The 23,330-nt window shown below is 43.2% G+C and overlaps 1 protein-coding gene across 2 annotated transcripts in view; it reads left to right on the top strand.

Annotated features, from left to right (window-relative positions):
• The first annotated feature begins 1,217 nt into the window (after positions 1-1,217).
• Positions 1,218-23,330, top strand: part of GOLIM4 (golgi integral membrane protein 4) — a 61,043-nt gene continuing 38,930 nt past the window's right edge. The window contains exon 1 of one of the 2 annotated variants that reach the window (XM_083739473.1): positions 1,218-2,265. In XM_083739473.1, coding sequence (XP_083595599.1) covers positions 2,079-2,265 — 187 coding nt within the window. In that variant the 5' untranslated portion in view covers positions 1,218-2,078. The remainder of the gene's footprint in view (positions 2,266-23,330) is intronic. The other variant, XM_083739474.1, reaches the window with a different exon arrangement.

The following is a 23,330-nucleotide window of genomic DNA, read 5'->3' as shown; positions in this document are numbered from 1 at the left end:
TGAGGTGGCCAAAGTATTGGAGCCTCAGCTTCAGGATCTGTCCTTCCAGTGAGCACTCAGGGCTGATTTCCAGGGTATCCTCCAGTTAAACACAACTGATCAACACATTTTTATTTTTAGAAATTTAGCGGAACATCTGCAGAAGAGGGCATCCTGCAGATCCCATTCTCACGAGGATGCAAACCCCTTCCCATACCCATATTTAGTTTATTTCTTTGAAAACACCCAACTATTGTCGTTTTCATGAAAATTTAATCAAATGAGAAATCAGTTCAATAAATGGGTGACATCTCCTTTAAAAAAGAGATTAAAACTGAGGGTACGTTCTATCATATGCGGTATTGGGAAATAATTCATAATGAATTGGGGGGGGGGAATGTTTAAAAATACTTTCCCCCCAAAAACCCAGAGTCCTTTTTTGTTGGGAATAACTCAGTCAGAAATTCCCAGGTGTCAAAAAAGGTTATTTATGTATGCCACTACTGCAGCCTGTGTTTTCTTAGTCCAAAAATGGAAAACGAGCTTAGCCCCAACTAAAGAATGGCAACTTAAACTGATGGAATATGTGCAGCTTCCAGACCTAACATATAGAAGAAGAAAACATGAAGAACATATGTTTAGAGAAGATTGGGACATGTTTGTTGAATATGGGGGGGGGGGGAATTGTGTATGTAAAACGTGGGCAGCATTAAGATAAATTCAATAGTGTAAAGAAGTTTTGATGGATGGAATAATGGAACACTCAATGGTTTCGTTTATATAAAATATGCAGGGTTTTATGTTATGCAAAACGAAGCATGGAAAGAGAATAAGCGAAGTCATTGATATTTTAAGGTTGTTGAAATGAATATTCTAAAATGTAAAACAGAAAACTTAATAAAATTATGGAAAATAAAAATTAAAAAAAGATTTAAACCCTCATATAAATATAAAGAAGTTTTACTAAAGTGGGAGACGTCCAAGCCCCCCACACGCTGCTTTCTAAAGCGGCACGCGGGCAAAGACCCGCTTTAACAGGCGAGGACCTCATGTTTGAAGAGCGCCTTGCTCCCGCGACCCCGCCCACTTCCTCAATTCTCCCGCGCGCTCCAGGCTGGGAAAAGCGGCGGGGCGGGGCGGGAGCTGGAAAGCGCGGCTCTCGGTAGGCCGGACGGACGCGGCCTGCGCCCAATGCACGCCACCGCTGCCGGCCCGAGGGGCGGGGAGAAGCTAGCGCTGCGCCCAATGAGGCAGCGGCCTGAGCGGGACTTCCTTCGGGGATCCCGCTGGCGAAAGCAGCCTAGGAGTGGAGGGTGACACGTATGTGCGGGGCTGGAAGGTGGCCAAGGCAAGGCAGGGGAAGGGAAGTTCTTGCCCCCATCAGCGGAGGAGCATCAGCCGCCGGAAGAAAGTAACTTTAGCTCCCCGAGGGAGGGCGAAGGGAAAGGGATCCCCGGGGAGATCTTGCAAAGGAAAACTTCGCTTGGGAGGAACGGATCTTGGAGGGAAAGACGGGCAGAAGCAAGGGAACATTGGGGGATCAGATCCTGCCCGTCCCTTCGAACTGTTCCTGCAGTTAGAGAAAGTACGAACCGATCTGGGGGGGAGCAGATCCGGAGAGATCTTTGCAGGATAACCTTGGGGATCGCCCTCCTAGAGACTCAAAGAACTTCGCTCGCAAGGGCAGAGGTGCCTGAGATGCCCGGCTTCTTCTGAGCTGCCTCCGGACATCCGCGCTCCCAAGGCTTCCCCCTCCGCGTACGCGCAAAGGGAGCGTTGGCTCCGTGGAGAGGGCAGGGGGCCTAGGGAGTGGAGCCGCTCTTGACCCTCCCCAGGGGCCCGAAAGGCTGCCTGCTCCTCGGGATCCCTTGAAGTCTCAGCCCTCCAGGTCGGCCTGCCTGCTGCGTGACCTCAGGTGCCTGGCAAAACTTGGCTCAGGTAGGTTAAAGTTGGCGCCAGGGTCTATGGGTCCAGCTCTCCTCCGAGGCCCCTCCGCCGCCTGGGCCGTTGCCCCTGATGCTGCTTCGTGCTCCGGCTGCTGTCTGAGGATAGAGGAGCCTTGAGGTGGACGGGCCGCTTGATCCGCAGAGGAAGGGACTATGGGCAACGGGATGTGTTCCCGAAAGCAGAAGCGGATCCTGCAGTCCCTCTTGCTCCTCATCGTGGTCTTCGGCTTCATCTACGGGGCGATGCTCTACTACGAGCTGCAGAGCCAGCTGAGGAAGGCGGAGGCTGTGGCCCTCAAATACCAGCAGCACCAGGAGTCTCTATCAGCTCAGTTACAAGGTAAAAGCTGCTTGGCTGCTCCCCCTCCGAAAGCTCTGCCTCCCCTTCCACTTTGGGGGGGGGGACGCTCCCAAAAGCTATTTTTATTTTTGTGTCCCAGCAAAGTGAACCGTCCTAGTTCTGCAGCCGGTTACGCTGGGCTGTAGCTCTGGCGTGCAGTTGTGTGTGCGCATGCACTGTTGAAATTCATGGGAGTTGTGCGCATGCAGCGCTCTGTGGAATTTCAGGCATGATGCAGAATCCGTACTGCCTTGTTGGGTTGAATCCTGGTCCATCCATTTCTTATCTGTCACCAGCAGAGAGTGAAGGTGATAGATATCCTCTTGTTTATGACCAGCACCTGCTACTCACAGGTGTACTGCTTCGGAAGATGGAGGTTCAATTGAGTTATTTAAAGCCAAACACTGCCGCATCTTGTAATTGAGAATTCCATAATTTAGCTACAGTGGTACCTCTGGTTACATACGCTTCAGGTTACAGACTCCGCTAACCCAGAAATAGTACCTTGGGTTAAAAACATTGCTTCAGGATGAGAACAGAAATCGTGCGGTGGCGGCATGGCAACAGCGGTAGGCCCCATTAGCTAAAGTGGTGCTTCAGGTTAAGAACAGTTTCAGGTTAAGAACGGACCTCTGGAACGAATTAAGTACGTAACCAGAGGTACCACTGTATGCATTTTGTGAAGACCTTCCCTTCATCGGCATTAACCTCCTGCTGGTCAATGAAGTGGGTGGTGCTGACATCTAGTAGTATGAGAAAAGGAGGAAAGAATGAAAAAGTCCATCTATTCACTCTTTGTGCCATTCATAAGTTTATGAACCTCTGCTGTGCTTCCCCTTATTAGTTATCTTTTCCCCAAAGAAGCAACAACAAAAGGCTTGACCTGCAATCCTATAGTCTTAATTGGGACTAAGCCCTATGGAAACACAATGGGAGTCACTTCTGAGTAGTTGTTTATTATGCTCATGTCTCACTTTTCCTCCAAGGAGCTCAAGGGAGCATACATGGATTCCCCACCCCCACCCCGCCATACTAGTGGCTCACTCAGTGAGCTTCATGGCTGAGTTGCCCCAGTTATAATCCAGCACTCTGACGACTGAACCACACAACATAAGATTGTGCTGTGAATTGGCTGTGGAAAGTTTCTTGGATCGTTTTCGTCGATCCGTTATTTCTGCAACTCCCTCTGTTTTCACATTACCAGAATTGTGCTCAAACGTGAAAAACCTTTCGATCGTGAACTTAGCTTGCACCCTGAGGAATCTGCTTTTTCATCTTCAGGGCTGCCAGTTCTGGGCAGACAGCCCGTACTTATGCAAAATATTTGGTTCAGCTGTGCAGGTATTAAGGACAAAAGTTTCCCTTTCCTTCAAGTACACATGGCACTGGGACGGGCAGAGTCCAGCGCCCTGATGGGGATAGAAAATGACCTGTATCCTGATCATTAGGTCAAACATTTGATAAGCAGAGGCAGGGTCATTAACCCCACTTCTGCACATATCAGCTGAGTAGGGGGTGGCATCTGTCAGTCTGGGTGTCTGTGCAGGGTTTGTGAGAGGCAGATTGTGTGATGACCACACCCACTGCAGACTTGTGGCCCCCAGAGGATTGGTGAATGCCAAAAATTGTTAACAACCCCTTCTTTTCTCCGTTGACTTTTCTAATTTGTCTTCACATTGAACTTTGTTGTGGAGCCACCTGTAAGATTCATTGCCTTTTTATATTATTATTTTTTCATTAGGAACTTACACCTAATTTTTTTAAAAAATAAACATTAAATTCACTTGTAGGCAGTTTACTTGCTTAATGAGCAAAGTACTCTTGGACAAGAACAGGTAACTGCTAGCCCGAGGGTTAGATGCTGAGAATTTATCTGGCACTCCTATCAAAAGTTTCGTCAGGAGCTAGTAAACGATTTGCCACTGTTCCACGTTATCAAGCTGTAATCAGGACAGGCAGGAAAACAGGAGATTACACTACTGTAAAGTGACAGAATCCTCAAATAAGATGCGTGGAACATGTCCGTCCACATATTTCTATGCAATGTTAGTCTCAGCCCATGTGCTCTATAACTTGGGAATCTGTGTTTGCCAGATGTCTTCAAATGTTATCATAAAGCTTTATCAGTTGGGAAGGGGTCTATTTTGTGATGAAATAGACTTCTACCCTTCTCTACCACTGAGCTGCTGTCTGGAGTTTAGAGCAGCTCTCAGGAAGAAGAAAGTTGTCCATCCCAGCTCTTTGTTGTAATAAAAAGTTCCAGAAAGCAACAAATTGATGAGCTAAAATGTCTCTGTGCCAAGGTGATGTTTGACCATACAGGTTCTTACTTGAGGAAAATCGACAGCCGATACGCAAGCTAAAGTTCTGTCTGTATTGTTGCCCTGCAGATTATTTAAAGTAGATGCTCTTTCAATTATTATTGAAAAAGGCAATAAAAACAGCATTATTATTATTTTAAAAATCAGGTTTGCAGTTTGCTTGAGAAGCTCTCGTATCCGAGCTATGAGCCTGCTTCTTCATTTTTATTTCATAAAATTTACGCACTGCTTTATTGTAAAAACAAACCTCAAAGTGGTTTACAAAAAGGCAAAATGATAAAATTATCAATCAGAAAAATTAATAAAAGCAATTTAAGGCTTTTGAAAAGTTAAAATAAAAATAGACCGAAAACAGAATGAAATTCACACCAACTTTCTAAATGTCTGGGTAGGCTTGTCTAAACAAAAAATGTCTTTACAGGCGCCCAAAAAAGTACAGGGAAGGCGCCTGCTTGATATCAAAAGCCTGAGATATGTCAGTGAACTGTCTTGGCAATAAATAACTTTGACATCTAGTGGTGCTTCATAAACACCCTTTCATCTTCCCCTGCTCTGTTTTTGCAAAACGGGGCTGGCAACAAAACATGAGAATTTATCAAGTAGTTGGTAGACAAGCTTTCCTAACTAGTGGGCTGTGCATGGTTTGGTAAGCCACAAGTTGTACATCCTTGGTTTTTAAATTCCTTTTCATGGGGGGCAATCAAATGCACTTCGCCTCCTACTGAATTCAATCAGACTTATAGGTAGACATGCATAGGAGTATAGTACCACTTTGCTTTCTATGTGAATGACTTGGAATTATCCGCTTTGCATCTTCAGAATGGATGGGGTTATAAATTTAAATTATTGAAATGGGATCAATGTGTTGTTGCTGTTTTTTAAACAACAACAACGACGTTGCTGTGTCTTTTAGATGATTAGCTGTAAAAAGTAATGTTTGAAACAGGGATTGACCCAAAAGTTTCTAGACCATATTAGTATAAGCCTAACAACTGGAAAATACCGGCCGACATCATTCATATGCTGTTGACGTGATGATGGAATGTAAGAATGCTCCCCTGTGGTGTATTTGTGAGAATTAACGTTCCATGAAGCAATACCAGGAAGAGAAATACAGCTCATAATAAAATGTCCTATTTAATATTGGAATATCCATTTGGTTACAACATAACACATGGAAACTTTCTCAATCACATCTTCTGAAAATGATTGTGTTGCAGATGAATATTGGAAACATATTTTTGAGTGCTAGTAATTCAGCCAAGGCTAATCAAGTCAGAGCATTAAATCGATGGACCAGTATAAGTAATAATTATAGTCATCTGTAGCATTTTATGGAGCACAGAGCCAAAAACTCATTTTGTTCATTCATATATATATATATAATCTCAGTCAACCAGCAATAGCCAATGATAGCTGCCCCTGTTGCAGCCCTATCAAACTTTTAAGTTGTTTAAATGCTGCCTTTGTTTTCACTTGTAAAGTAGAGACAGTGTTTTATCTAAAGATAATAAGAAACAGATTGTACCCTCTTGGGATTTTGAGAGTAATACACAAGAGGCATGCATTCTTCATAGTTATGAAGTATTCTCATTAGGTCTAGACTACTTAATTGTAGAAATGACTACCTGTGAAAAGAACATTTGGGTGTAAAAATGTATTTCTGACCACCATATCAGTAGAAGTATCTGAAATATAGAGAATACATGTAGAAAATGTCCTGAAGGAATGTCTCCATCCTCATTGTTCTGCCCGGACACTGAGGTCCAGCACTGAGAACCTTCTGGCGGTTCCCTCGCTGCAAGAAGTGAGGTTACAGGGAACCAGGCAGAGGGCCTTCTTGGTAGTGGCGCCTGCCCTGTGGAATGCCCTCCCACCAGATGTCAAGGCAATAAGCAACTATTTTACTTTTAGAAGACATCTGAAGGCAGCCATGTTTAGGGAAGTTTTTAATGTTTGATGTTTTATTGTGTTTTTGATATTCTGTTGGGAGCCACCCAGAGTGGCTGGGAAAATGTTCTATCACACTCACTACGTGCAGGTGTGTGCTTGTGATGTTGCATGTTCACGTTGCGGCGGCAGCGGTGGCCCCCCTTCCTCCTTCTGTACGCAGCCAGCGAGGCGCCATTTCCGTGGGGAGGGGCTCAGACTCAGAGACTTTGCCTCCATGTCTGAGACCTGCCCCGCCTGAAAAGGGTGCCTGGCTGTGGAGGGTGGAGGTGAACGTCTCTCTCAAAGGCAGCGCTGTTGCCACCTGCCACCTGTGCTCATTTACTTTATGTGTGCCCAGCCCCCACAATTATATTATTGTGGTTGCCCAAGCACCCATGGCCCTTGGAGATAGCCCCTATGTGCTAAATAAAGGTAAGGGTAAAGGGACCCCTGACCATTAGGTCCAGTCGTGGCTGACTCTGGGGTTGCGGCGCTCATATCGCTTTATTGGCTGAGGGAGCCGGCGTACAGCTTCCGGGTCATGTGGCCAGCATGACTAAGCCGCTTCTGGCAAACCAGAGCAGCGCACGGAAACGCTGTTTACCTTCCCGCCGGCGCGGTACCTATTTATCTACTTGCACTTTGACGTGCTTTCAAACTGCTAGGTTGGCAGGAGCAAGGACCGAGCAACAGGAGCTCACCCTGTCGCGGGGATTTGAACTGCCGACATTCTGATTGGCAAGTCCTAGGCTCTGTGGTTTAACCCACAGCGCCACCCGCATCCCATGTGCTAAATACTGTCTTCTTTATGCTGGAACGTGAAGCATGCCCACCTTTTCCAGAAACTATTTCCAAGCTTCAATATTGTGTTGGTCATTTACCCTCGCTAGATTCAACATACTGCCATCTGCCTTATTGCAGGGCGGATTCGAGGGTAAACCATATGTCGAATGAGTCTGCCCCTGCGGCCTGATGGAGGTAGAAACTGTCTCTCATGTCTTGTTATGCTGCCGTTTCTACGGGGATATAAGCTTGGTACTTATCACTCCTGTTATACCAAAATCTCCAAATGGGTCCGAACTTCAAGGTCTAAAACACCTTCTAGAGGACAAGGATCTAGAAATCACGCTAAGGGTGGCCAAATTCTGTGCGACTGCCATAAAACCTAGGGAACAAACTGTACTACCAGAAGGATTAAGGTTTTAAATGACAATTTTAGGTTTTATTTTAGTGATCAAGATTTAATATATATTTTTAACTGCTGCTATATCTGTATTGTCTCTGTTATACCCAATTGCAATTCAATGTATTCCTGTTGTGTTTTATGATTTTCCTGATATTGTAAGTGAGCTGGAACTGGTCTGTGACTGTAATAATAAAATTCATGCAATACTGTGGACTAGAATGTTTGACCAATTACATTGTAACTGTTATATAGATATAGTTTCTCTCTTTTTGGACTCAGAATTGCATTCAGGCGACAGTCAAAAGCAACTGTTTCAGAGTTCCTGGGGAGTCATCAAATTCTGAACATTTACTCTAATGGGGGTCTTAAAACCTGGATTGCATGGGTGACTAAGGCTGCTTCTCTGGGAGGAAGTCCAGCTGAACTCTGTGAGACTTACTTTTGAGTAGACATGCCTAGCTTTGAACTGCAGTGAAGTTGAGGTGTTGTATCCATTCAGTTTCAGAGATGCAGTCATTGGGACAAACCTGTGTACGCCAAACCTCTGTATACTGAAAAGGTACACAAAGCATTTTGGCCTAGTGCTGACTGTGAGGCAGATGGACCAAGTTGGCAGCTTGGTGCGTTTGACAAACATATTTGAAGAGCTGTTTCTGGAAATGAACATCATGTCCCTTTGTGAAGTTAAAATCCAACAACCCTTCTTTCCTGCGTGCCTGCCTCCCGCCCCCCGGCCAGTTTGCTTTTGCAAAACTAGAAAATAACATGGCCTTGCTCCTGAAATGTACCGGTACAGGAAACTTTGGCACATTGCTGTCTTAATGTGGAGCAAATGCCGGGTGAGTATTTTTCTTATTAAAATAAGCAAATGCACAAAAGGTCGTTGCACAGAAGCAGTCAGTCAGAAGAGTAACAGATCATGGATCACAGAGCAATTTATCTGAGAAGGCGTTCCCAAGATAATTTAATACACATTAATTAAACTCTCATCATGCTCTGTCAAGCCTTTTGTTCACTCGAAGAGATGGCTGAAACGCAGCAAAGGGGGACTTTTTCTGACACAGTTTGTGTAAAGTGTGGAGATACAATTCTCATCTGCATTTAACCATTAAAAAAAAATATTACTCTTTTAATGAATGGTACACACATGAGAATGCAGCACTGGAGATTAGTTGATGACCCTCAGCTGAACGTTGGGACAGATGCCATTGAAAAGCACTCTCTGCGGGTCAGTGCGAAAGTTTTGCCTTTCGTGTTCAGTGTGTGATGGCTCACTCATCTGTGCGTTGATGTGCACATTGTGGTGTAGTGGTTAGAGTCAGACCAGGGTTCTAGACCCCCCCCTTCCCCAGCCATGAAGCTCACCGGTGACCTTGGGCCAGCCACTGTTCCTCAGCCTAACCTTACCTCACAGGGTTGTTGTGTAATATATATAAATAATAAATTATCACTCGATGTTGCAACCATCAAGTGATTAACTAGTATGTGTGAACTGGTTCCCATTCTCTTCCATTCCAACCGATCTCCATTAAGTTTTTTGGAGTTTTATGAGAAAGAATCTGCAGGGGATGGGGATAGGCCAAGGTTTTGAAAATGGTATAGGTGCAATTTATTCTGAGCAAAAAGCTAAGTTAATTGTAAATAATGTGACGGAAGAATTTAAGATAGAAAAAGGGACACGTCAGGGATGCCCAATTTCCCCATTGCTTTTTATATCAGTCCTGGAGGTCTTGCTGAACATGATTAGAAGAGACCGGTTGGTTAAAGGTATACAGGTCGGAGCTAAACAGTATAAATTGAGAGCATTTGCAGATGATTTAGTATTAACATTACAAGAGCCAGAATCCAGTACCAAAAGGGTTTCAGACTTAATTCAAGAATTTGGTCAGGTGGCAGGATTTAAACTGAACAAGTCAAAAACTAAGATTTTAGAGAAAAAATTAACAGCAATTGAAAAAGAGAGGTTTCAGAATGAGACAGGTTTGACTGTGGTTAGGAAAGTGAAATATTTGGGGATTAATATGACAGCTAAAAATGTGAACCTATTTAAAGATAATTATGAGAAAGGTTGCACAGAAGTAAAAAAAGATTTAGAAATCTGGTCAAATTTGAAGCTTTCCTTTATAGCCGAATTGCAGCTATAAAGAAGCTTTCCTTTATAGCCGAATTGAAGCTATAAAGATGAATGTATTGCCTAGAATGTTGTTTTTGTTTCAAACATTGCAAATTGTGGATAAGATGGTCTGTTTCAAGAAGTGGCAGAAAGATATATCTAGATTTGTCTGGCAGGGCAAGAAGCCCAGAATAAAATTTAAGATATTAACTGATGCAAAGGAAAGGGGTGGATTTGCCCTGCCAGACTTCAAACTTTATTATGAATCAGCAGCATTCTGCTGGTTGAAAGACTGGCTGCTTCTTGAGAACACAGACATTTTGGATTTAGAAGGTTTTAACAACGTTTTTGGGTGGCATGCATATTTGTGGTACGACAAGGTTAAAGCATATAAAGCATTTAAAAACCATATTGTCAGAAAAGCTTTGTTTAATGTCTGGATAAGATACAAGGACCTATTGGAAAATAAAACTCCTAGGTGGCTGTCACCAATGGAAGCGAAGGCTCAGAAAAAGCTCAATATAGAGGCCAAATGGCCGAAATATTGGGAAATATTGGAACAAGAAGGAAATAAATTGAAATTGCAGAGTTTTGAGAAATTAAAAGATAAAGTGCGAGACTGGCTGCATTATTATCAAATAAGAGAGGCCTATAATTTGGACAAAAAAATTGGCTTCCAGGTGGAAAAATCAAAATTGGAAACATAATTGTTAGAACCCAAAACTAAGATTTTGTCAAAGATGTATAACTTGCTGTTGAAATGGAATACGCAAGATGAAACGGTTAAATCAGCAATGATCAAGTGGGCACAAGATATTGGTCATAACATTATGTTTGCTGACTGGGAACAGTTGTGGACCACCGGTATGAAATTTACGGCATGTAATGCCTTAAGGGAGAATATTATGAAAATGATATATAGGTGGTACATGACCCCAGCCAAGCTTGCAAAAATTTACCACTTGCCTGACAATAAATGTTGGAAATGTAAAGAAAATGAAGGTACATTCTTTCACCTTTGGTGGACGTGCCCAAGGATTAAGGCTTTCTGGGAAATGATCTATAATGAAATGAAAAAGGTATTTAAGTATACCTTTCTGAAGAAACCAGAGGCCTTTCTCCTGGGCATGGTCGGCCAATTGGTGCCAAAGAAGGATAGAACATTTTTTATGTACGCAACAACAGCAGCAAGAATACTCATCACAAAGTATTGGAAGACACAAGATCTACCCACCCTGGAAGAACGGCAGATGAAGGTGATAGACTACATGGGATTGGCAGAAATGACTGGCAGAATCCGAGACCAGGGAAGAGACACGGCGGAAGAAGACTGGAAGAAATTTAAGGACTATCTGGGGAAATACTATAAAATTAGTGAACGCTAGAATGATGTTGGTTAGAAAATAAGTGGTTTTCAGCTGTAATGAATAAGATAAATTGGGGGGGGGAAGAAAGAAAGGTTGAAAATTAAGTGAAAACTAATGGTGAGGATTTGCTGAATTAATAATAATTTGAATTGGGATACAAGAAGGGGAGGTATGAGGAGGTCTGGGAAGTAAGTTAAAAGAAAATAAGTGAATGGAATTTTATGTGTTTTTAAATTGTTTTAGTTTTGTATTTTTTGTATTTTTGTTATATTTTGTTTTTTCTTTTTGTATAATCTTTGAAACGTTAATAAATATATTTTAAAAAAAGAAGAAAAGCACTCTCTGGGGTCAGTGCGAAAGTTTGCCTTTCGTGTTCAGTGTGTGATGGCTCACTCATCTGTGCGTTGATGTGCACATTGTGGTGTAGTGGTTAGAGTCAGACCAGGGTTCTAGACTCCCCCTTCCCCAGCCATGAAGCTCACCGGTGACCTTGGGCCAGCCACTGTTCCTCAGCCTAACCTTACCTCACAGGGTTGTTGTGTAATATATATAAATAATAAATTATCACTCGATGTTGCAACCATCAAGTGATTAACTAGTATGTGTGAACCAGTTCCCATTCTCTTCCATTCCAACCGATCTCCATTAAGTGGTTCTTTGCTTTTTGCAAAGTGATACAGTGGTACCTTGGTTCTCAAACGTAATCTGTTCCAAAACAAAGCATTCCAAAACCAAGGCGCTCTTTCCCATAGAAAGTAATGCAAAATGAATTAATCACTTCCAGACTTTTAAAAACAACCCCTAAAACAGCAATTTAACATGAATTTTACTATCTAATGAGACCATTGATCCATAAAATGAAAGCAATAAATAATGTACTTCAGACACACAGTCAGTAGCTGAACTGGGTTCCACACAGTCACAAAAACAACAAAAAAAGAGCCGCAAAAACAAAAACGCAAAATAAATAGCAAAACCAGACGGACCTCAGTGTAACACTCAAAACGGAGCATGTTTGGCTTCCGAAAAAAGTTCGCAAACTGGAACACTTACTTCCAGGTTTGCAGTGTTTGGGTTCCAAGTTGTTTGAGTACAAAGGCGTTTGAGAACCAAGGTACCACTGTATTTCCATGCAGAAGTATATATAGCCTTTAGGTGCTTCTCCTTTCCCTGTGCCACTGATCTGTAATCGGTGTCCCCCAAGATCACATCGGCAAGGAAGGAATAATGAAGACCATGGTAGAGAATGGTAACAGGAATGCTGTAAGCACAAATGTCTGTTCTGGCTGGCTGAACAAATACCATGGGGTTATTCTTCTGCTCTACCTGTGTCAAAGCTCCATGGGAGACGGATATCAACCACTGAAAAAACTCTGTTGTAGTGAGTTAGGCTCTCCCCCCCCTCCCCCAGCGCTAATTTAGGACTAAGTTCATGAAGCATGGCAACATTTGCATTGGTACCATTCTGATCAGAGGACTCAAATAGATGCAAAAAAGAGATAGGCTATTGGTTTTTTTTGTTTTTAAAGAATGTAATAAAAGGTTCTGGACCCATATAATCCAAATGCCCCTTGGGTAAAAGTTGAATCGCACAAGCTGCTTAAGTTTTAAGGACAGTTCCACATTAGTTTGCAATTTTTTTTTAAAAGCCATGAAAATTCACCAACCTTCTAGTGTGAATCTACACACACATATATATGTGTGTGAATCACATCTATACAAGTTTGTACAATGGCACCTCGGTTTACGAACAGTCCTGTTTACGAACTATTTGGTTTATGAACTCCGCAAAACTGGAAGTGTTCTGGTTTGTGAACTTTACCTCGGTCTAAGAATGGAAGCTGAACGGTGGAAGGGCACCGGTAGCGGGAGGCCTGATTAGGGAAAGTATGCCTTGGTTTAAGAATGGATTTGGTTTAAGAATGAATTCAAGGAATGGATTAAGTTCATAAACCGAGGTACCAGTGTATGCAGTTTTGGCCTTTGCAAAGCAGCTTCTTCTAATATAAAGCATTTTTATATTTTATATGCATATATATATATGCATATATATATATGTTTTGGTGTCCTCGGGTGTCTTCCCGTGTAAAAGTTGGGGTGTCTAGGCGACGTTTCGACGAGGTCTCACTCGCCTAGACACCCCAACTTTTACACGGGAAGACACCCGAGGACACCAAAACCTGCATTCCTGTACCCGTGAAAATCTACGAAAGCATATATATATATATATGCACTTTACCACAATATATGCATTCTTGGCTGGAAAACTGCATTGCAAAATTGGGAGAAATGTGAATTTCAAAGGGTGACTGGTCTTGCACACATTTTGTTCTGGAAAGTTCAAATTTGCATTTTAAATACAAACTGAATATAATTTCTCACCCTCCCCCCACCCCTGCCCTTATTAAAAGTTAGCCATGAGAAAAAAAACCATAGAATTTATTTCTATTTATTTAAACATGGATTTGTTGCATGGGGGGGGGGATGGCATTTTATACATGTCTACTCCTAAGTAAATCTCATTGGCAATGATGGACCTTTCTCCCAGCTAAATGGATATAGGATTGCAGCCTGAAATGGTATATACTGTGTGTGGTTTATGTAGTCTTCATTGGGATCAAGACAATGCCATCTAAGCATGTATTGCTGCCTGCACGATTCGGGCAAAAATCTATAAATAGTTACCTATACTTTCTCCATTTACCAGCGTGGCTTTAACCAGTTGCTCTTTTGTGAAATGGATACTGATGTAATTTTGGAAGAGCAGGAATGTTAGCTCAGCCTGCCCAAGTGCTTAAAATAGGAATTACTCCGCGGTCTTCAGTAAGAATTAAAAACCCTGCATGCCCAAAGGAGCTTCAGGAAATGTGATAGCATGGGAGGTCTAGACAGTTACCACATCGTTGTCCAAATAAAAGCGAGTGAACGGGTCATGGGGCAGGAGCAAGAGAGCATCTGAAAAGAAGAACAAATGAAAAGACAAACCTCTGTATCAAAAAGTGTCGTGTCATTTCACCCCCAGCCTGAAATAATCTTGCAATTTCCCTTTGGTCTTTGTTCTTAGATCTGGGCTTTCAATTCTGCCTACCAGTTTCCTGTGTTTGAAGGGCCAAAGCTTTGGCTTTTAGATTGTAAGCCTATGGGAGGTTTCCCCAGCCTGGTGCGATCCAGGTATGCTGAGCTGCATTGTCCCAAATGCTATTTAACATCTGTAAAAAGCAATTGGGAGCAGTGATCAGGAAGTTTGGGGCTCTCACTGCCTCCAGTGCTCAGTAAGGGCAATATGACCAACAATTTGACTCTCCTTAGTTTTGCTGTGGCCTGGTGATTATATCAAGCTGGTGGCATCACAGAGGTGGCCATTTTTGCTGATGGCACCGTATGCTTTCCCTGCCAAAATCTGCGATTCATTCTGACAGTTCTCATAGCCTCACCTGTTTAGACAAGCATTTCCCTGCTCTGACTTGAATCTCCTGCTTTGATTGTTGTCTTAACGGTTATGCTGCGTTAATGGGCTTGAGTCATTTTATATTTTAATCATGGATTAATGTAGTTGCATTTTTTAAAAAAAATAATTTGGTTTCTTGTTATTTTGCTTTTGGCTCTTAATTGTTTGAATGGCCTCTTTCATGAAAGGAAAGGTGGTATATAAATTCTATTATGAATAATAATAGTAATAAAAATTAGTCCCATCGTCCCAAATCAATGGCTATGCTGACTCTGGAACAGGGGTGGAGGAAGAGGGTGCGGTCGGGTCGCCCTGGGTGTCACCACTCAGGGGGGAGACAAAATGCCGGGCGACACTCACCGTGGGGCCTGCTGTGCGCCTGAGCCATGCATCTCTCCTGGGAGTGATATGGTGTCTTGGGCATCCACAGGCTCCATGGTTCCCCGAACGGTCTGCCCACCGCCTCTCCCTCAGCTGTAGGGCAGCTGAGTGGGAAGAGGCAGGCAGACTCCTTGGATGCCCCACGGAGCATCCTGCCCTGGCTTGCCCTGCCCCTGCCCCTGGGCACAGGGCACAGGGCACATGCGCCGCCCCAGGCATCCGATTGACTAGCTCCACCGCTGATCTGGAGGCATGGTTTATTAACTTTGCAATTGTAGGACATCTAATGTTTGGGGAGCTTGATGATGATTATGATGATGGCCGTGTTATGTAGAAAAGCTTTAGCATCTAAAATTCCACCAGTGCATCGTTTTCTGCATGGAAATAACACCGAAGAAAAGCCCTGTTGCTTCAGATCAAAGGGCTGCCTGATGCAGCGTCCAATTTCTGTTCAGCTTCTTAAAACCATTGCGGTCAATCTTAGACATGTTTATTTTACTTATTTATGCAATTTAAATACTGACAAGTGGCTTAACAAGAAAAATTTGCGGTCATAAAAGCACATCTAAACTATAAGTGATCCATGGTATCAAAATACAGTCCAGTACTAATTCACAACACTGATGTTCGGCAGGGGCGGACTTTGCTCTTTCAAATTTCAGCGGAGCCCTGTGCAAGGCCAAAGTTTGTCACCCTCTCACCTTCTGTTCTGCTCAGTTCTCTACGTCATAGTTGCAATGCCCTGCAACACCCCTTAGGCTTGGTGCCCAGTGTGGCAGAACCGGTCATGCTGCCCTAAGTCCGCCTCTGTGTTTGGTATTAATCAGGAAAAGGAACACTGATGGTAGTAGGGACACCTTTCTAATTACATTTTTGCATTTGTACATATATGGCTGCATTTGCACATACCACTAAGCCAAACTGCGACTTAGCGCAAATATGCGCCCATCACACTCCTCCCCAGTCCTTTCAGCTCAACATGGTGCAGCAGGTAAGCCAAAGCATCATCTGACCCTGAGATCATGCCTAAATGCTCTCTCCTTCTTAACCATGGGTCAAGGTGTTTGTCTTCCTGCGACATACGAACCAGGCCCATGGCTTGTTGCAGTAAGACATCTCATAGAGGCAGCAACTAGGCTATCTTTAATAGGGCAGGCTCACATCTCGGAGGAAACCATCAGGTTGCCTTTTGAAAAGATGGAAATCTTTGTCCATATTGGCATTGCTTACCTGCTGATTAGATAAGGAAAATACTTGAAGGGCCAGATAATTCTGTATTGCCACATCTTTGACAAGCCAATCTTCTCCATCTGACCGTTAAAGAACCACAAGAGCTTGACTATCTAGCTCTTGTGTCTGGGAAGCTTATTACTACCTTTGTCCCAGTCACCTGTTTTAGGTTAAAATTGCCTTCAGGTAAATAGGCAAGGAAGTGTCATAAACTCAGGTGGCTTTTGTCTATTGATTACAAAGTTCCCAGTGTGATATGACCAGGGCTTTTTTTTCCAGCTGGAACTCTCTGGAACTCAGTTCTGGCACCTCTCAGGAGGGTGTCATTGCCATTATACGGGAATAAGGGAGGCATTTGTGGTGAGTTCCAGCACCTCTTTTTCTAGAAAAACAGCACTACATATGGCAAATCCTGTCCTGAAATATGCAAATCTAGCCTCTGTATCAAATGATGCAGTAATGGCTTTTATTTCAGGGTGTCAAGTCTAAGCTATGGGTGCCATAGATACCACAGGCAATGAGTGTTTGTAGAGCTGCTGGAATGAGGACTTATGGGCCTGGCTATGGCAGCTTTCCTAGAAGAAAGCTTCAATAAGATTGCAATCTAACAGAGCAATACAAACACCCGGTCCACCTTGGCACAGGTTGTTGCTCTGCCAGCGAGAATGCCAGAGTGTGCTTCCCCAAACAGCAGGCTGGCTGTGGTGTTCCATCAAGCCTTTTGCTGCCACTGTGGCCAGGGTTAAGGATTGTGCCCTATGTTGATTAAAATCAACACTCTGGATGTGCTAGATTCCTCTGTTGCCTCCTGGGTGTTATAAAGGATGTTTTATTGTACTTGTAACTTCAAAAACCAAGGGTGCCAACAGAATATTCTCTATGTGATTTGGGCCCTCTGACCCCCACACAAAAGACGACACACATTTGCATGTGCTTTTTTGTGTCACTTGCAAATGTATGCCCTCTTTTCAGATAATAAATAAGAGATTCAGATGAACCTTTTCTAGCCGCTGTGCAGGTTTTTCAGGTTCCTTGCAAGGAGAAACTTCTAAATATTTGTACAGGAGGACAAATGTGGGTTTTTGTCGCATTTGTTCTATCCCCGGCATCCCTTCCTTTTATTAATATTTCTGATTAAATGCCAAAGGGATTGGTTTCTAATTTCCAGCAGCTTAGTTTCATCCCTGGATGGAGCCAATTAACAAACTAATTATTGAATAGCTCTTGTAGTCCAGCACCCTGTACAGACAGTAATCAAAGCTTTACTAATTACATGCATTAGGCATCTTAATTTATTGACATACCCATGAAAAATTATCTGTGTGGTAGCCTAGTTGGTCCTCCTTTCTTAATTACTGGATATTGTGGATAGAAAAAAATGTTTTATGGAGTGCTTCCTTATTATGCAAGGTTTTAAAGTGGGCCTTTTGTCGAGTGTGGGCAGGGGTAGGCTATCTTAATAGAAAAAGCAGCCTATTTCCAAGTGACTAGCAAGGCAGTATAATACCACTTTAAACTGTCATAGCTTCCCCAAGGCATTCTGGGAACTGTAGTCTGTTCAGGGTTGTTAAGAGGCCATTCTTAGATAGATAGATAGATAGATAGATAGATAGATAGATAGATAGATAGATAAATTTATTGTCATTGTTCGTATATACACAGTATACACAACAACGAAAATCAAACACCCAAGACCGGATTCACATACACATTCGCACGTATCTCCAACACTCTCATCCTATTCAGACATAATCTATTAGAACATAACATAATCCAGAATATAACATAACCTGTTAGAAGCATAGCATAACCTAAAACCTATCTCATTCCTTACTACTCACTGCTTGCTATTTCTTACAACTGGCCCTGAGATCATTATTTAGTGCAATCAGAGCTCTTGGATAGAAACTATTCAGAAGGCGTGTGGTTCGTGTTTTCATTGTCCTGTATCTTCTGCCCGAAGGCAACAGTTCAAAGAGGTTGTGAGCAGGATGGGTGGGATCTCTCAGGATATTGTGTGACTTCTTCAAGCTGCGAGACGTGAAGATCTCATCCAGGGTTGGTAGTTGGAGCCCAATAACATTCTGGGCAATTTTAATTATTCTCTGTAAAGCTTTTTTATCCATTTCAGAGCTGCTCCCATACCACGATAATATACTATAGGTTAAGACACTCTCAATGGTACTGTGATAATAGGACAGAAGTAGGTGCTGAGATAGATTCAATCCCCTGAGCATTCTCAGGAAATACAACCTCCCCTGCACCTTCCTCACAACCATATTAATATTTGCAGTCCATGAGAGGTCCTCAGAGATGAAAATGCCCAGGTATTTAAAACTACCAACCCTCTCCACCTCCTCGCCATTTATGTGCAATGGTAAAAATACACTTTTCTTTCTCCTAAAATCAATTATGAGTTCTTTGGTTTTTTTGGTGTTAAGCATAAGATTATTTTCTTTACACCATTGAATTAACCCCTGTACTTCTTTCCTATAAGCAGCCTCATCATTCTCACTAATGAGCCCCACCACTGTTGTATCATCCGCAAATTTGATGATTGTGTTGGACTTATACAGTGGGGTGCAATCAAATGTGTACAGGGAATAGAGAAAGGGGCTTAACACACACCCCTGAGGGGCTCCTGTGCTTAATACTAGAGTAGAAGAATAGTAAGGTCCCATTCTCACTGTCTGCGGCCTATCGGTCAGGAAATTCCTTACCCACAAACAGATCTTCTGATGTATACCCAAATTGGTCATTTTAAGGAATAACCTGTCTGGTAGAATTGTATTAAAGGCAGAACTGTAGTCCACAAACAACAGCCTTGCGTAGGTTCCCTGTCGTTCTAGATGACTCAGTACAGTATGGACAGCGATGGAAATAGCATCATCAGTAGATCTATTTCTTCTGTATGCAAACTGGAACGGGTCTAGAGTGGATGGAAGACCAGCCTTAATATAATCTAGCACCAATCTCTCAAAGCATTTCATAACGACAGATGTTAGGGCTATTGGTCTGTAGTCATTGAGAGATACCACCACTGACTGTTTAGGGACTGACACTATAATCGATGTCTTCAGGCAGGTAGGGACAGAACCCTGCAACAGGGATAGATTAAAAATGTCCGTAAATACACCAGCTAATTCTGCAGCACAGTCCCTAATAACTCGTCCCATAATTCCATCCGGTCCAGCTGCCTTCCTAATATTAATGCTCCGAAAAGCACGTTGTACGTCGGAGGTCTGTAATAAAAATGGTTGTTTATCAGTAATAGTTTCTGATGATGTGCTGGTAGCCAATGCTGTAGTGACGGTGGTTCCAGTTCCCACCTCAAAACGACTGAAGAATTGATTCAGCTGATCAGCCAGGTGCGCACTGCTGCTAGCCAGTTCGTTTTTAATATTTTGCCCTGTAATTTGTCGCAGGCCTTGCCATACTCGACGAGGGTCGGAGCTCTCAAAATGCTTTTCGATCCTCCGGCAGTACATAGCTTTGGCATCCCTAATGCCCTTTTTCAGTTTGGCTCTAGCTTCTCTATACTGTTGCGCATCGCCAGAGTGAAAAGCAGCATTTCTTGCCTTTAACAGAAGATACACATCCCTGTTTAGCCAGGGCTTGTTGTTAGGAAACACCCGTATTTGTTTGGCGGTAGTAACGACATCAATGCAGCTTTTGACATAGAACAGTACTATTGAAGCGTATGTGTCCACATTATTCTCCACAAAAAGTGACCATTCAGTGTTCCGAAAGCAATCTTGAAGTTGCTCAGATGCACCTGCTGGCCACACTCGTATCTCTCTAGTTGATGGTCTAATTCTGCGTACGAGAGGTCTATATGATGGTATCATAAGTAAGGATATGTGGTCTGACTGTCCCAAATTGGGCAAGGGCTTGGTCTTGTATCCATGCATGATGTTACTATATACTCGGTCTAGGGTATTTTCCCCCCTAGTGGGACAATCAACATACTGGTGGAACTTAGGAAGCACAGTCCTTAAATCGGCTCGATTGAAATCACCAGCAACCACAAATGCTCCATCCGGGTGGGCCCGCTGCTGTTTGCCAATAGCAGTTAGCAGGTGACCCATAGCTGTAGTAGCAGGTGACCCTCACAGTGCCTAGAATTCCCTGGGAAGAGGGTTTGATTGTTAAATCTCTGGTAATTGTAGTTATGTGTGAGGAATAGGGGTCTGTTAACAGTTTTCAGCTCCCTTAAACTACAGTTCCCAGGATTCTTTGGGGGAAGCCATAACTGTTTAAAGTGGTATGAAACACTACTCCCTTGGTGAGTTTGTTTAACCACTACTCCTCTGCTAAATGTGCTTAGTATTGCAGCAACATCCCATTGAACTCAAGTGGACTTACTTTGGAGTCAACTTCTATGGGATCGCAGTGTCATTTACTTAAATGTCAGGACTCTAAATGGAAAAAATAGCTTTACAGTGAAGGGTAAGTCCCTACAGTCTACATATATCTATAAAACTCCCTTAGCCAAAAATATTTCTTTTCCTGAAATAGACACAGTCAGACCGGTTAATTGACCATGCCATCTCTATAGATAGCACCATGGAACTTTTAGCAGCAGCAGTAGATGCAGTTGGTGTTGAAACCAGCAAATCTTCCATTCTTTGCATGATTGTTCAGCTCCTCAGAACCATCTTTCCATTAGCAGCTTGAAAGTAGTAATCATATTTGACACTTGTATAGTGCTTTTAAGTATTCAGAGTGCTTTCACATACATTACCCTCTTGTAATCCTTACAATAACATTGTAAAGTTAGTGTGTATTATAGTCCCCCATATGACAGGTGGGCTGACTGAGCCTGAGAGAGAAAGAGACTGGCTTGCCTAAGGCCCCCTTGCGAGTTTGTGGCAGAAGCAAGATCCTGATCTCTGGCATTGTCTGTTAGCCTCTGCAGTACCTCAGCTTTGTTCTGTGATGGTCATTCTGATTCTCTGTAAAACAAAAGGCTCTGTAGTAGATATTACTTGCTGACATAACATGCCCAAAGTGCTAATTGATATCTTGAATGTGATGTTATTTCAATTCTATTGCTAGGGACCACCCTAGCAATAATGACAAATAATAAACAACAATGCATGGATGGAGATTCAGAATTGGTGAGGCCGTTTTCCCTGGGTTGGGAAGTGGAAACTGACTAATAAACGTTTCCACTTTTCATTTTGGAAATAAAATACTCCTACTGAGTTGTTGGAAGTGGAGAAGTGATGTTTTATGGCTTCTACGCTTGTTTGGACTTGTTGGGTGAGAAGGAAAAGAACTCTTCTTAAATCATGTTGCGAAGCACCTTGCTAATGTATGCTCTAGTAATGCACAGTTAAATAATTCACAGACCAGGAGGTCTTGTCTAAATTCAGTGCTTTGGATTAATGGGAAACTGGTGCATCCCAGTGGGGAATCCTTAACTGTACCTTAGCTGATGAATCCGTTTTGTGCCTTGGACTCATGTCACGTGGCTTTCTCCCATCCATCCCTTCCTACCTTCTTGCAGCAGATAATGTGTGCATACTTAAGTTGCTCACATCTTGGGGTTTGCTGTGCATTTCAGGATTTTAAGCCAGGGGATGGGGAACCTCCAGCCCATGGGCGTCTTCAGACCCACCAGGCCTCCCCCGTTTGATGCCCGGTGTGTGGTAGATAAACACATGACTGGGCTGCAGTTTCCAGACACCCCATGTCATCTGATTGTTGGCACCTGCAAAGTCCCCTGCACAACCCTTTGCAAGCCCTGTCAATCAGGGGACTGGAGAGGCTTGCAAATAGCCGCACACAGCTGATCATCGGTGCTTGCAAAGCACAGTGCCTTCATCTGTACCCTTTGATTTTAAACCTTGTGGGCAAAAATGGGCCACCTGCTGTCATTGTAACATTGGGTGATTCTTAGGTGGGTGGCCCTGCCCACCTGTCAAATTTGGCCTGTAGGGAAATAAGGATCTGATCTGTTGACCGGATCTAAATCTCCACCTCTTTTTTTTTTTTTTTACACTCCACATACACCTCGATCTCTAAGGGAATGTCTTAAATCTCTGGGGTAAGAGTATTTTTTACTTGGCTTGAAAGTTTTGCTATTGAATGCCCCCTTCCATGTTCATCTGACTCCAGGCTGATGCAGTTGGCACAGCTGCTCCTACCAGGTTCCCACCCTCTGATCTGCTGGGCACCTCTATTTATCTCATAGCCCCCACTCTCTTTAAGTCTTGAGCCTCAAAATACATGGAAACCCTATGCTTTGCACTTCTAAAGGTAAAGGTAAAGGGACCTCTGACCGTTAGGTCCAGTCACGGACGACTCTGGGGTTGCGGTGCTCATCTCTCTTTACTGGCTGAGGGAGCCGCGTACAGCTTCCGGGTCATGTGGCCAGCATGACTAAACCGCTTCTGGCGAACCAGAGCAGCACACGGAAACACCGTTTACCTTCCCGCCAGAGCGGTACCTATTTATCTACTTGCACTTTTGATGTGCTTTCAAACTGCTAGGTTGGCAGGAGCAAGGGCCGAGCAACGGGAGCTCACCCCGTCGCGGAGATTCGAACCGCCGACCTTCTGATCGGCAAGTCCTAGGCTTTGTGGTTTAACCCACAGCGCCACCCGCGTCCCTTCTAGATAACTTTGCACTTCTAGATAACTCTAAATGTGTTGAACAGCGGGAAGCACACACAGGTCATTAAATTTGTGCGTGTGTGTTTATGTTGTGGTTAATGTGCATAACAAAAATGTGTGACACTGAAAGTGTGAGTCTTCATAACGTATATAAATTCAAGGGCCTTGACTGTTCTGCTTTTCCACATAAGATTTGTTGCTTGAGTGTATCTGTCTTAATCCTTGTGTAACAAAACTCCTTTGAGGAAGTGGCTTTAACAGTTTTGAGATATTGGTAACCACATCTCCCTCCTGGGTTTTTTCTCTCTGGCCAGAAATCGTTGGAGATGAGGGCTGAGCCAAGAAAAATACTAGAATCCCATAATATTTGGTTATAGTATTCTAAAACGTTAGGATCAGATAAGCTCCCTAACATCTTAGAAAACCAATTCCGCTGTCGCATCAAGGACGGAGTAACTTTTGAAACA

The sequence above is a fragment of the Podarcis gaigeae genome (assembly GCF_964106915.1).
Source record: "Podarcis gaigeae genome assembly, chromosome: 5".
NCBI lineage: Eukaryota > Metazoa > Chordata > Lepidosauria > Squamata > Lacertidae > Podarcis > Podarcis gaigeae.
This window is presented reverse-complemented; position numbering and strand designations above follow the sequence as displayed.